The sequence below is a fragment of the Patagioenas fasciata genome, chromosome 8 (assembly GCF_037038585.1).
Source record: "Patagioenas fasciata isolate bPatFas1 chromosome 8, bPatFas1.hap1, whole genome shotgun sequence".
NCBI lineage: Eukaryota > Metazoa > Chordata > Aves > Columbiformes > Columbidae > Patagioenas > Patagioenas fasciata.
Genome location: NC_092527.1, coordinates 28,033,629 through 28,046,298, shown reverse-complemented (window position 1 = coordinate 28,046,298; position 12,670 = coordinate 28,033,629). Strand labels below are relative to the sequence as shown.

Sequence of the window (12,670 nt, the reverse complement as noted above, 5' to 3'; positions counted from 1 at the left end):
TGCCGCTCTGCGCGTGCGCGCCAGGCCCCGCCTTGCCGCGCAGGGAGGGGCGGGGCGACGCCACGCCGGTAGCGTCAGTCGCGCGCGGCAGCCGGAGCGGCAGCGTGAGGAGGGAGCGCGCGCGCGCCGGCCTGTCCCGATCCCCGCTCCGCCGCCATGGCCGCGTACCGCCTCGTGCTCGTCCGCCACGGAGAGAGCGCCTGGAACCTGGAGAACCGCTTCAGCGGCTGGTACGACGCTGATCTCAGCCCCGCCGGTCAGCAAGAGGCGCGGCGTGGCGGCGAGGCCCTCCGAGGTACCGGTGACCGGTGAAAGGCGGACGGCGGTGGGTTAGGCCGTGAGGGGGGTGTGTGGCCTCGCGCGGCAGCCTCGGGCCTGGTGGGGGTGGTTTTGGGGCCCTCCGATGCCCGGGGGAGGGCCTCCGGTGCCGGGGAGGGGGTTCCAGTACCGAGGAGACAGCCCCAGATGCCGGGGAGGGCTGATTCTCCGGTAGCGGTGGCGTCCCCTCCGCCGCCGGTCCGCCCCTTAGGGCGAGTTGGCGGCGAGGCCGCCGCCCTTGGCCCCTCACCGGTTGCATAAGACCTGGCACTCACCTCCCTGCTGTCCCCCCCGCCCCCCTTTCCCCGGTCTTTTCCAGATGCCGGCTACGAGTTCGACATTTGCTTCACCTCGGTACAGAAACGGGCCATCCGTACCCTCTGGACCGTGCTGGATGCCATCGATCAGATGTGGTTACCCGTTATCCGAACCTGGCGCCTGAACGAGAGGCACTATGGGGCTCTCACTGGTTTGAACAAGGCTGAGACGGCGGCAAAGCATGGTGAAGCGCAAGTGAAGATCTGGAGGCGTTCGTATGACATCCCTCCACCTCCCATGCAGTCTGATCACCCCTTCTACAGCACCATCAGCAAGGTAAGACCCATTGGGCTTCATCTGCCTTGCTGGGAGGCTCCTAAAAGCCACCTTAGGTCCCTGCAGTGTGGTCTGGATTCCTCTGCAAGGTCTCTTCTGTCTCCATTGCAGCAACTGGGACTGTTGTACACGGTGCTGGCTGGTGTGGGGCTGAGTTTGTCCCACTTCCTCCCCAGAGAAGTTGAACCCCTGGGCATTGCACATAGATGCAAAGCGGAAGAGACGACACATCTGTTAATGATTAGTCCTGTGACCCGTGCACAAATGTGTGCTCTGGTCTCTTTGTCCAGAGCAAGTGATGTATGGTTTTCTCTAGGAGGGGTTCAGAGCCCCAAATGTAGCTGAGCACAGGCTCAAACTTCAAAGGTGCTTCTTTGCTTCCAGGCTCAGCTTTGCCTACATGTAGCCAGGTCCCCAGGCAGAGAGTTTGGGATGGGGGGGATGAAGGTCCTGCTGCTGCCTTCCCACACAGTGTTGGGCTGCAGAGTGAGTGTGGCCATTCTCCCAGGACCGTCGCTACGCTGACCTGACAGAGGACCAGCTGCCAACATGTGAGAGCCTGAAGGACACCATTGCCCGGGCTCTGCCTTTCTGGAATGAGGAAATTGTCCCGCAGATCAAAGAAGGAAAGCGAGTCCTTATTGCTGCCCATGGCAATAGTCTGCGTGGGATTGTCAAACACCTGGAAGGTACGTCAGTCCTGCAGGGCTATCTGGGGTCTCCCGGCTGCCCCAGCTGGCATTGTGTGAGCAGGGCCACAAGTGACAGTGCCTCTGTTCACAGGCATGTCAGAAGAGGCCATCATGGAGCTGAACCTGCCCACTGGTATCCCTATCGTTTACGAGCTGGACAAGAACCTGAAGCCTGTCAAGCCCATGCAGTTCCTGGGGGATGAGGAGACAGTGCGCAAGGCCATGGAGGCTGTCGCTGCTCAGGGCAAGGTCAAGAAGTGAGGGTGGGCAGCAGTCTAGCATGTAGTAGATGAGTCCCCCACTGTCCCCCCACCCCTTTGCGCACACCCACCACAGCCGTAGGAACTTGGAGCTGCAGAGCTGGAGCAGCTCCCCAGGATTAGGCCCGTTCCCTCGGGACCAGGCTTCCCTCTGGAGACAGCCCGGGGCAAGGGGATGAGTGTGTGGAGGGGTGGCACGAGAGGGAGCCCCAGCTCTGCCAGGCAGCGACCGCACACCTTTCCCTGCTGAGATCTCAGCGCTCAGGCCCTGTCTGCAGGGGGACCCGCCAAGTGATCCCTTTCCATGCCAGGCTCCTCCTCTGCTTTGCTTCCTCGGCAGCTCTTGTCACCTGGTTACTGTAGTTCTGTTGCTTGATTTAGTCTTCCCAGGAGCAGTGGGGTAAGCACAGCGACCAAGATGGGTACCCCATCGCCTCGTGGGTGTGTGGCACAAGGATTGAGATGTGCAGACACTGAAAGGGTTGTTTTGGTGCATGTGGTACAGCACCCAAGGGTGGTACTCACGACTCTGGACCTAGCTCTGCCAGCCCCTGCTTTAACTTATTGCTTTTGGACAAGGTGAGAGCCTGTTGTCTGGAGGTTCGTGTCTGCCACATATTTCCCCCAGCCAAAGCCCATCCTAGTCCTGCTAGTGTAGCAGGTGCCATTGTGCTCCATCCCACGTGCGTGTGTGTGGCCCTGTCGCTGTGGCCTCCCCCTCTGCAGGTGCCATGAGCCTGGGCTTGCAGGGGGTCAGTGTTAACTGTCTGACAATAGCAACTGTCTCGTTCCAGTTCAATAAAGAAATTATGTGCAGTCACGAGGTGTCACTGCTTCTCTCCACCAGGTGCTTCTGGGTGCGTGCAGCTGCCTCACCCAGCACCTCCCCTGGGCTCCTGTTGTGCATGTCACTGCTGGCCACAGACACGGAGGTGCAGAAGGCGCTTGGAGCTGGGGCAGCAAAGCACAGCTCTGCAATCCCTGCAGATAGGGTGACACCCTGCCACTCAGTAGCTTTGAGGCTCTGGCTGTGGCACACCCTATTCCCAAGGACACACAGTGCATGTGTGGTTGGAGGAGATGCAGCGCCTGGGGCTGAGCCGCAGCCTGTACGGGTTATCAGTGCCATGTCAGGGAGACAAGCTGTTCTCTGTGCTTGACACAGATGTGGGTAAATTAACCTGGCGAGGCAAGTTCCTGCTGCCAGCACTGCTCAGCCACAAGCTAGAGCTCTGTGCTGCTTGCCTCACCGCGGCAAAGCCATGGGGCTTTCCCTTCCCCGGCAGCGGGCTGGCAACACGTTTCCTCCCAGCCAGAGTGCTGGGGAAGCCGTCCCCCCAACAGCCCCGCTACAGGAGCTGGACCAGCGCACTGCTGGCAGCCCCGGCTCCCTCTGGGCTGTAACTAAGCAGAGCACAGAGCTCTCAAAACATATTTATTATTCGGAAATGGAAAATCCATCCTGCAAACAAGGGCCTGTTTGGCTGTTCCAGCCTCTTGCACATGTGGAGGAGGCTGTAGCCCAGGGGCTGCTCTGGCCCCACAGACCACAGCCCCTGGGGGGGTCCTGGGGTGAGGGGCCTGCTAGGTCTGCAAGAACTGGGGCTGCACGCGGGCCACCTTCCGGAAGTCCTTAGTGTGCGTCCGTGGGCACTGCATCTCACACCAGCTGATGGGCACCATCTGCACCCCTAGGGACACCACATGTCAGTGATTCCCCTTCCCAAAATTGCATTCTTCCATGTGGAAAGGGAGGAGGCTGCATCAGATGCCCCTCAGGTGGGCATGAGGCAGGACTGTCTAAGCCTCATGGGCCGTCCCTACCTGCCTCACTGCGTGCCACCACCACACCCAGCTCGTTCTCTGCTGTGCTCAGCAGGTAGTTGGACTGTGCATCCCCCAGCGAGATCTGGTTAGGCGGGGGTTAAGGGAAAGGCGTCCCTGAGGCAGCTGGAGCAAACCCAATGTCCCAGCAGCGGAAAGGATACAACTTTGGCCAGGACTATGTCACCAGGGCGGAAACTCTTGTACACTTCTACCTGCACAGGAGAGAGCAGGCAAAACCGCAGTGTGTCAGGGTGCTTGCCAGCAGTGGGACAAGTGCCCCTCACCAGCAAAAAGAAGGGGTGGGGGTGGCTGCAGTAAAAGAACTGCCAGCAGAGCCTCACTGACCTTATCCTTCTCTGTGGCTCGAATATCTTCTCTCCTGAAAAAGGAGACAGAGGAATCTGAGTGCCAGCGAGCAAAGGCAACTCTCCAGCTCACAGCAGGAGCTGCCCCAGCCTCGCCTCCCTGGGGGCTGGCCAGGACTTGCTGGACACCTGCCCAGTGCTTGAGGCAGAGCTCCTGCCAGGATGCCGGCTGTGCTGTCCAGAAGAGCCTTCCTCCCCCCTTGAGGATGGGGCACTTGAGCACCCCGTCCCATGGGGAACCCAGCCCTCTCCCTACCGTATCGTCCCCCGGAAGGTGGACTTCAGTGGCGTGGAGCCAACGTACAGGATCTGCACCTTGGCAAAGCGGGAGTTAATGCTGCAAACCTACCAGGAGAAAAATGGGAATCAGTGCCAGCACAGGCCTGCTCTCAACCCAGGGCACCAGGCAGGGAAAGGGCAGGGTGCAGGCAGGACAGGGCTGGATGTAGGGAGCTCATGTCTCACTCAGCCTCCCTCTCCGTGTGACCAAAGAAGTGGTGGCAGAGGTGGGCGACATGGCAGCAAGCCAGGCAAGGAAGATGATATGTGTGCAACTCAAGACCCATGAATAAGGTCACCTGCTGTGACCCCAGTCCCTCTCCCACCATCAGCACTACAAGGAAATTAAACCCTGGTCTCAGACACCTTTACTCTGAGATGCCCCAGGCATGGCCTTCTACGCACCCTGCCCCACAAAGAGTTCTGGAAGGGAGAGCAAAGAAAAACCTCCCCTCAGCCCACCTCTGCCTTGAGGCAGGCAGCAAGGGCAGGTGTCCCCTGTGCCAATATCTGGCTTCTTTGTGAGCAAGGGACCCAAGGGAACTAATGGGCTGCCTCTGCCCTGCTGGGAAGTGTGCAGATGGTATCAAACGGGCCCAGGGCTCCTCTCCCCACCGCATATGTGTGTAGGAAGAAAAGTCAGCACGGAGCAGAGAGCGCACAGGCTGTGAGGTTTGCTGTTGCAGCACACGTGTGTCCTACCTTGCACGTCACCACAGCACCCACATCGGGCAAGAGCTGGGACTCGGCATCTCTCACCACCGACACAACAGGCAGCTGCAGGGCAGCAGGCATGACAGTTAGCTGAGGGCATGGCCAGTGTGCAGGGTCACGCAGGACCAGGCTCACAGCAGGCACCGTCGGAGCCTAGCTCCCACCTGGGAATGGGCTGTGCAGCCTCGGCACCCAGCTCTGGGGAAAGGCGGCACTTGCCATGGCTGTGCTCACCCCGCTGTCCTCGTTCCTCTTCTCCAGGCAGCCGGCCAGCGAGGAGAAGATGAAGCCGTGCCGGGTGTAGGTGCCACTGCCAGCCGTGGCCTCCTCCGCGCTGCACAGCCGCTCGCCTAAGGGACAGTGCTCAGAGGCTGACGCTGCCAGGGCACGGTGCCTCACGGGGGACCCGGCCTCCACACCCCGGGCACGGTGCCCGCTGCTGACCGGCCCAATACGGCAGGACACCACCCCCGCCCCGGCCAGTCCTCCCCGGCACCCCCAGGACAAATCCCCTCTGCACAGCCCCCTCCCGCCGGCCCTCGGCTCGGGACCATCCGCTCCCGTACCTCCCTCCGCTACCCCGGGCACCCCCTCCCGTACCCCGGGACCCCACCTCCCCTCTCCGGTCAGCCCTACCCGGGCCGCCCGGCCCCGCACTCACCAGGGACGCAGTATCGAGCGGGAGGCGCCATGTTAGCTACCAGCAGTTAGCTCGCAGAAAGCCCTCACTCTATTGGTCTTCGGTAGGAAGGTGGCACTGTATGCGGCGCGGCTATTGGCTCGCTTCTGCCAGGCAGGGAACGTGAGCGCGCTGCCCGCTGGGAGTTGTAGTCCGGTGCCGGTAGAGGTCGCTTTCCGATCTGCTGTGCGCGGCTAGCGCGCAGGCGCAGTGCGGCGGGAGCTGCCCGTGGGGCCGTGAGCGCGGCGGCCGCCGGGCATGGAGGCGGCAGGTCGGCGGCGCCGGACGGGGCTTTTGCTGTGGGGTGTCATGGGCCTGGGATGGACCGCGGGGCTCCCGGGGGCTGAGGGTGCCGTGAGCCTGGGAGGCGACTTTGGTTGCTGTGGGCCTGGAGGGGCCGGCCGGAGGTGCTGCGAGGCCGGGTGCTGTGCGGCTGGGTGCGGAGGTCCTGCTGATGGCGTGGACAGCCTTGGCGTGGTGGGGCCGGGTGCCGGGGAGTGTCTTGGCGCCGCGGGGCTGGGTGCTGCGGAGCCGGGCGCCACTGGAGGGCGCCCCAGGGCCGAGTCAGGGCGGCGGGACCGGCGGGAGCAGGGCCTGGCTGTGCCCGGGTAGCGCCTAATGGAAGGTTACCCGCGGGGTGTAGTGCTGCCTGTGATCTTGGCTGTGCTGGTGGCTGCTGTCCCATCTCCGTGGGCTCAGTGCCCTGCTGAGATGTGGGGAGGGGTGAGGGCGGGAGCCCCAGTGCCTGCCGGGCTCTGCTGGAGCCTCATCCCTGTGGCTGTGCCATGGTCTGTGGACAGGTGCCTGGGGACATGGAGGTCCTGCCCTGTGGCAGGCTGGCTTGCTCCACTGTGGGCTGCCTGCTCAGCAGTTGCTGGTGAGGAACTCTCTGAGGGGCAGGGAGATCCTGTGTGTTTGGCGGGGATGGCTGGCTGCGAGACCTGCTGCTGGCTGCAGCATTTTGTCTCTTATGACACTGAAAACATGGGGACAGGTGTCCACAAAAGGCTGCTCAGAAAGAATTTTTTGCTCCACTTTGCACCTCATGTGTTTCAGGGGAAAGCTCTTGGTAGAGTCAAGGGGAAACACAGGGAAGGGGGTAGCACTGGGGTTTGCATATCCTACATCTCCTTTACCAGGGTACAGAAAACCTGGGCAGGAGCCTTGTCTGTGGCCTGGTGGGTCTGGTGTCCTCATGTCTGGCTGTTGCCAGCCTTGGGGTCAGCCTCATGCTTGTCTGGCCAGACATGGGCAGAGTAGAGAGGAGTCCCTGGCTCCTTTGGATGGCCCATTTGGATGCTGTAGCTCCTGCGCTTGCCCTCTCTGCTGGTGCCTGGGAGCTCTGCAGCTGGCACAGCAGCACGTGGTCCCCACTGGAGGAACTTTGCAGTGTGGCACCGCTCCCTGGCACTACACTGAGGCGAGCACTTGGCCCGGGCTTAGAATGTGCCTTGCAGGACCCCGGGGCAGCCTGGCTGCTTAATATTGATGGACTCTGCCTGTGTGGAGGCCTGGGGGCCCTAACCCTGCAGATCATTTTCGCGGCTGCTGTGCTGGCTCAGGTTCCTCCTTGTTTACAGCACAGCTCTCAGGTGGGACGAGGGGCTCAGCAGGCAGGGGGACACTTCACAGCATTGCCTCTGCCTGGGGCTGCCCCTGGGCTGCTCCTTTGCCAGTGCATGGTGGTGTCTGAGGTGGATCCAGGGGAGGGAAAGAAGGAGAGTGTTGGGACTCTGAAATGGGGCTGTGAGGTTGGGAAAGGTGCAGACTTGGTCCAGAGGTCAAAGTGAAGTAGCATCCAGACTCAGGGTTTTTGGGGGTGAGGAGAGGGATCAGGGGAGGAGGGGTAATCCTGTCCTGGCTCCCTCGCGTATGTCTTGTGTGGGTTCCCCCATTAACAAACCTGTTGGGAAGGGCTGGGTCTGGGATCAGCCCTGGAACTTGCCCAGCATCCTGGATGCTCATGCCTTCTCTGGTTTCCTCTGAGTCAGACTCTCCGTATCACTCCCCCGGCCCCCTCCCCGCCGGGAAAGACGAGATGAGACCAGAGAGTATCTGAGCCCAGACATCAAGGGGCCTGTGCCCCCCAGTCCATGCAGAAAGCTGTCCCAGTGGCAGTGGTCCTACAGCCTCCAGGAGTCTGGGCTCAGCTCCCCCTGCTCTGCATCCTTGTGCAGGGCAAAGGAGAGGGCCTCACTCTGCAGGCAGGTGTCCGACAGAGTCGATGCAGGGAGCTGCATGACTGGCATCAGCACATCTGGGAGGGAAGACCCTTCCTGAGGGACAGCCAGGCAGCGGGGTGGCCTGCCCACACTGAGCTCCTCTCCCCGCAGGTGTGGCACAGCAGGGATGAGGAGCCGGCAGCGGATGTTTGCGGCGGTGATGCGCCTGCTCCTCAAGTGCCTGCGGCTGGGCCGGCGGCGGCGGTTTAAGCTGGTGTGGCAGGCAGAGCAGCTGTGGCACTATGGGCACCTTTGCCTCCGCTCCCTGCTCTACAATTCCTTCACCAACAGCGATGTGGTGCTTGACTCCCTCTTCGAGCCCATCTACTGGCTGGTGGACCATGTCACCCGATGGTTCGGAGTGGTGAGTACCCTCACTGGGCAGGGGTGCATCGGCTCTGGGGGCTGGGGTGAGCCTGCTGCTGGGGCAGCTGAGTCTCGGGGCTGCCTGTGCTCTAGGGAGAGGCGACCTCAGCTTGTGGTTCAGCTTGTTTTACTGTGGCCGAATCCTGTCCGTGCCTCTGCCCAGGCAGAACGCGGCAGGTGCTGCCTGCTGTGGTGACCCAGGCCCCTTTTCCAAAGGTTTTTGTGGCACTGGTGATCGGGCTGACGAGCTCTATTGTGGCCATTGTGTACATCTGCCTGCTGCCCCTCATCCTCCAGACCTACACACCTGCCTGGATCTGCTGGCACCTGGCCTACGGCCACTGGAACCTCATCATGATCGTCTTCCACTACTACAAGGCCATCACCACCTCACCCGGGCACCCACCACAGGTGAAGCACTGACTGGCAGTGCAGCCTCTCCCAGCTGGGCACTGGGGACAGCTAAACCAGCCTGGTGGTGGTTTAGCTGGATGCTTCCCCCAGATCAGGGCAGCCAGGCTGGGCAGTGCAGGAGGGGAGGGGAGCAGCACTTGGGTGTACAAACCCCTTCTGACCTGTGTGCAGGCCAAGAATGATCTCACTGGCGTCTCCATCTGCAGGAAATGCATCGCCCCCAAGCCAGCTCGCACCCACCACTGCAGCATCTGCAACAGGTAGGGCTCTCTCCCTCTGCCCACCGCAGTGCTTGAGGCAGCCTTGGGACCCCTCTCCTTGCCCTCCCCTATGCTGTGAGACCAGGGCCCCTTCCCCTCTGCTCTGCTGGCTTCTCACCTCATCTCCAGCACAGTATGCAGGGCTGGGGAAGCTGCCTGCCCCCTCCCAAACATGGTGCTTGTGCTGGCATTGACACTGGCACTGTTCTCCTTCCTCCCAGGTGTGTGCTGAAGATGGACCACCACTGCCGTATCCTTCTGCTGTACTAACCTGCAGCACTCTCCCGGGGCAGCCAGCCCTGCATCCCTCTTCTCTCCCTGCCCTGCTCCTTTCCTGAGCCTGCCAGCATGGGGAAGGGTGCTAGGGGTCAGAGAACCACTCTGGTCCCTGGGGGTGGGTTTGGATCTGTGGCCCGTCCTGGTTACACACCTTTAACTCCAGTGGCAGCCTGGCTAAACAACTGTGTGGGACACTACAACCACCGCTACTTCTTCTCCTTCTGCTTGTTCATGACCATGGGCTGCATCTACTGCAGCATCAGCGGCTGGGAGATGTTCCGGGATGCCTACGCAGCCATTGAGGTGAGCAGGCAGGTCCCAGCCCTCGCCCTGCCGTGCACCGGGGCTGCCCGGACTCCCCAGGCTGAGCTTGCAGAACAAGGCTGGACCAGGCCTGGCCTTGTAGTGACTTTGCTTCCCCTCTCCCTCCTCCTGCGAGGCCCCCAGCTGCCCTGGTCCTGCACGGGGGTGAAGGGAAAGGGCCCTCTCCTCTGTTTTGGGTCCCTCACTACAAGAAAGACATTGAGGTGCTGGAGCAAGTTCAGAGAAGGGCAGTGGAGCTGGTGAAGGGTCTGGAGCACAAGTTGGAGGAGGAGCAGCTGAGGGAGATGGGGCTGTTTAGCCTAGAGAAGAAGAGGCTGAGGGGAGACCTTGTTACTGTCTACAGCTACCTCAAAGGAGGTTGCAGCATGGAGAGGGTTGGTCTCTTCTCCCATGTAACAAGCAACAGAATGAGAGGAAATGGCCTCAAGTTGCAGCAGGGGAGGTTTAGATTGGATATTAGGAAACATTTCTTCACAGAAAATGTTGTCAGGCACTGGAACAGGCGGCCCAGAGAAGTGGTTGAGTCACCATCCCTGAAGGTGTTTAAAAGACAGATAGATGAGGTTCTTAGGGATGTGGTTTGGGTTAATGGTTGGACTTGATTAATCTTTAAGGTCTCTTCCAACCAAAATGATTCTATGACACATGTAACTGGTGCCCTGTTTTCCATCCCCTTAGAGAATGAAACTGCTTGAGAAGGAGAGACTGCAGGTGGCTGCCAACCAGGTGGGACTTCCCTGTCCCCCAGCTGCTCCAGGCAGTGTTGGGCAGAGCTGCCCTGCAAGCTGGGTCCTGCCTAGGGCCCTGCTCTACAGGAGCACCACAGTCAGAACCAGCCCCTGTGCTCATCTCGTGTCAGAGAGCTGGGGCTGGCCAGGCAGCTCTGCTGTGGGCACTGCCTCCAGCAGCTCAGAATCTGCTTCCCTGTGTACCAGCTTCCAGTGGCTTTGGCTGGTGGCAGCCAGTGGCAGCTGCTTGGCATGTGGTGCTCAGTCCCTGCTCTCTGGGGAGGCTGCAGCAGCGCGCACACATCTTGCCCTGAGCATCAGCTGTGGTGTGGTGCAGTGTCCCACTCCCTGCCCTGCCATGTCCAGCCCACTGCTTCTCACCCCTGTGCCAGCTCTCAGGTGTCTGTCTGTCTCGTGGCTATCTCAGGCTGCCTCCCATCACCCCGGCTGTTGTGTTGGTTCCAGCCCCAGTCCTTTCTAGCTGTCTGAGCTCTGCATCAGTGAGCAATCTGTCTGGCTCTAAGCTATAATGCACCTTTGGTAATCCTGTCCCCTTCTGGTCCTGTTTCAGACGTACTACCAGACCCCACCGCCCACCTTCTCCTTTCACCAGCGAGCTTTCCACAAGAGCGTGGTCTACCTCTGGGTGCTGTGCAGGTGAGGATGCCCAGGGGCTGGGAGAAGCAGCATGCAGCATTGCTCTCCCTCTACCTCCCTGGGGCTGGGTTGACTCACTCTAGCACAAATGTCCCTGCCCTGCCAGCTTTTAGGCCACAGATAAGAGATTTTGGCTCTCTGTCACGAGAAATTAAATGACCCCTTGCAGAGCTGTGGGTGCAGAGAGACATTCTCAGCCCTCCACAGCAGTGGCACCATGGAAGGAAGGCCTCTGTGCAACCTGCTGTCCCTTGCTGTCCCCCAGCTCGGTTGCATTGGCCCTGGGTGCCCTCACGCTGTGGCATGCTGCCCTCATCACCCGCGGGGAAACCAGCATAGAGCGTCACATCAACAGGAAGGAGAGGCAGAGGCTGCAGAAGAAAGGCAAGGTGAGCGCAGCGCGCAGAGCGGGAGGGCTGGCCGCGACAGAGCCAGATGCGATGTGCGTCTCCTTGGCCTGCAGGTCTTCAGGAACCCCTACAGTTATGGCGGCTGGGATAACTGGAAGGTGTTCCTGGGTGTGGATGTGCCAAGGTAAAGCCCTGGGGATGCTCCTGCTCAGGACGTGGTCACTCAGCAGTGAGTGAGGTGCCAGGACACTGCGGCTCTCCTTAGGCAGCTGGGGCAGAGCAAGACAGTGAGCATCTCCTGCTGTGCGCTGCTCTGGGCTTCACAAGGCTTGGAGGAGCTGGGCACCAGCTGCCTGGTGGCTCCTCAGCCCTGCCTGGTGGCCAGCTCTGGCCAACCCACGACCCCTTTGCCAAGAGAACCACAGCTGAGGAGCTCAGCCATCTTGGCAGCTCAGGGACTCAGGCTGACATCCCTCATGGGTGCTACCAGTCCAGGCTCAATTCTACAGAGCTGAAAAGTACCAAAACTTCAGCTTTTTGCTGCCATCTCGCTTCTCTCCCCACAGGCACTGGCTCACCCGCGTCCTGCTGCCCTCTCCTCACCTGCCCCACGGGACGGGACTGAGCTGGGACCTGCCTCCCTGCGTGACCCAGCAGCGCACCCCACTCCTGGCCATCTGAGCCCCGGTGCTGCGGACATCCCTCCCCGCAGGCAGGGGAGCGTGCAGGGGACCCGCTCTGCCACCATGACTCCCTTTGGCCCAAGCACCTCGTGGAAGGCTTGTGCTGACACATACCATTGATCGGAGTCACAGGAAACTGTCTGGACAGTGTCGGTGCCTGGACACCTGCTCTCAGCTCCTTGGTGGCTGCAGGCAGCCCTGGGGAAAGGCAGCAGAGCTGCTGCTCTGCGCTCCCACTGAAGGTGCTGCCCTCGCCAGCACAGGTACGGGTCAGCACATGGCTCAGCTCAACTCCACGGCAGGGCAGGGGCAGAGGATGACACCCTGCCCCAGGCACACCCCAGGGAGCCTTTTTAAGACCAACTAATAAATATTTTTTTTTTCTAAGGAAGCCTGTCTCTTTTCCATGGTGGGGGTGCAGGGGAGGAGAGGGACCCCATGATTTCCCAACATGAAGAGAGGAGTAAGGGCCTGTAACCAGCAGCACCTTTAGTGACTTCCCATCTGGAACAGCACTGGAGACCCCCACAGCATTACCAAAACAGATGTATTTATTCCTCTGGCAACATGAGTTGCCACACACCGTATGTGCGTGTGCAGGCCTGCCCTCTCCACTCACACGAGCGAGTCTGTCCATCACTGTCCCTGGCTGCAGCAGA

The 12,670-nt window shown here is 60.8% G+C and overlaps 3 protein-coding genes across 4 annotated transcripts; 2 read left to right on the top strand and 1 right to left on the bottom strand.

Annotated features, from left to right (window-relative positions):
• Positions 1-60: 60 nt before the first annotated feature.
• Positions 61-2,684, top strand: PGAM1 (phosphoglycerate mutase 1). The gene is made up of 4 exons (XM_065843620.2): positions 61-295; positions 638-912; positions 1,421-1,601; positions 1,696-2,684. The coding sequence occupies exons 1-4, from the start codon at positions 157-159 to the stop codon at positions 1,863-1,865; spliced, it is 765 nt and encodes a 254-aa protein (XP_065699692.1). The 5' UTR covers positions 61-156; the 3' UTR covers positions 1,866-2,684.
• A 602-nt stretch (positions 2,685-3,286) lies between these two features.
• Positions 3,287-5,785, bottom strand: EXOSC1 (exosome component 1). 2 transcript variants are annotated; one of them, XM_065843504.2, is made up of 8 exons: positions 5,711-5,785; positions 5,269-5,399; positions 5,038-5,112; positions 4,313-4,401; positions 4,037-4,070; positions 3,853-3,903; positions 3,689-3,773; positions 3,287-3,555 (listed from the first exon to the last, which is right to left on the bottom strand). In XM_065843504.2, exons 1-8 carry the CDS (start codon positions 5,739-5,741, stop codon positions 3,449-3,451), a joined length of 603 nt encoding a protein of 200 aa, XP_065699576.1. In that variant the 5' UTR covers positions 5,742-5,785; the 3' UTR covers positions 3,287-3,448. The 2 variants fall into 2 exon arrangements, with proteins under 2 accessions (XP_065699576.1, XP_065699577.1); XM_065843505.2 differs by having other exon boundaries at positions 5,284-5,399.
• Positions 5,786-5,938: 153 nt separating this feature from the next.
• On the top strand, positions 5,939-12,402 carry ZDHHC16 (zinc finger DHHC-type palmitoyltransferase 16). Its single transcript, XM_065843382.2, has 11 exons — positions 5,939-5,999; positions 8,062-8,314; positions 8,533-8,727; positions 8,902-8,990; positions 9,212-9,240; positions 9,439-9,572; positions 10,272-10,319; positions 10,893-10,978; positions 11,244-11,367; positions 11,442-11,512; positions 11,895-12,402. The coding sequence occupies exons 2-11, from the start codon at positions 8,078-8,080 to the stop codon at positions 12,007-12,009; spliced, it is 1,128 nt and encodes a 375-aa protein (XP_065699454.1). The 5' UTR covers positions 5,939-5,999; positions 8,062-8,077; the 3' UTR covers positions 12,010-12,402.
• Positions 12,403-12,670: the final 268 nt, after the last annotated feature.

Excerpts from the sequence above, each read along its gene's own strand:
- PGAM1 (XM_065843620.2), top strand. The coding sequence starts at position 157 with ATGGCCGCGTACCGCCTCGTGCTCGTCCGCCACGGAGAGAGCGCCTGG. Across the intron at positions 913-1,420 it reads TCTACAGCACCATCAGCAAG|GACCGTCGCTACGCTGACCT; the intron begins GTAAGACCCATT and ends CCATTCTCCCAG. Across the intron at positions 1,602-1,695 it reads GATTGTCAAACACCTGGAAG|GCATGTCAGAAGAGGCCATC; the intron begins GTACGTCAGTCC and ends CTCTGTTCACAG.
- EXOSC1 (XM_065843504.2), bottom strand. The coding sequence starts at position 5,741 with ATGGCGCCTCCCGCTCGATACTGCGTCCCTG. Across the intron at positions 5,113-5,268 it reads GCGGGGTGAGCACAGCCATG|CTGCCTGTTGTGTCGGTGGT; the intron begins GCAAGTGCCGCC and ends GCTGCCCTGCAG. Across the intron at positions 3,774-3,852 it reads ACATAGTCCTGGCCAAAGTT|ATCTCGCTGGGGGATGCACA; the intron begins GTATCCTTTCCG and ends CCGCCTAACCAG.
- ZDHHC16 (XM_065843382.2), top strand. The coding sequence starts at position 8,078 with ATGAGGAGCCGGCAGCGGATGTTTGCGGCGGTGATGCGCCTGCTCCTC. Across the intron at positions 9,573-10,271 it reads ATGCCTACGCAGCCATTGAG|AGAATGAAACTGCTTGAGAA; the intron begins GTGAGCAGGCAG and ends CCATCCCCTTAG. Across the intron at positions 11,368-11,441 it reads GGCTGCAGAAGAAAGGCAAG|GTCTTCAGGAACCCCTACAG; the intron begins GTGAGCGCAGCG and ends CTTGGCCTGCAG.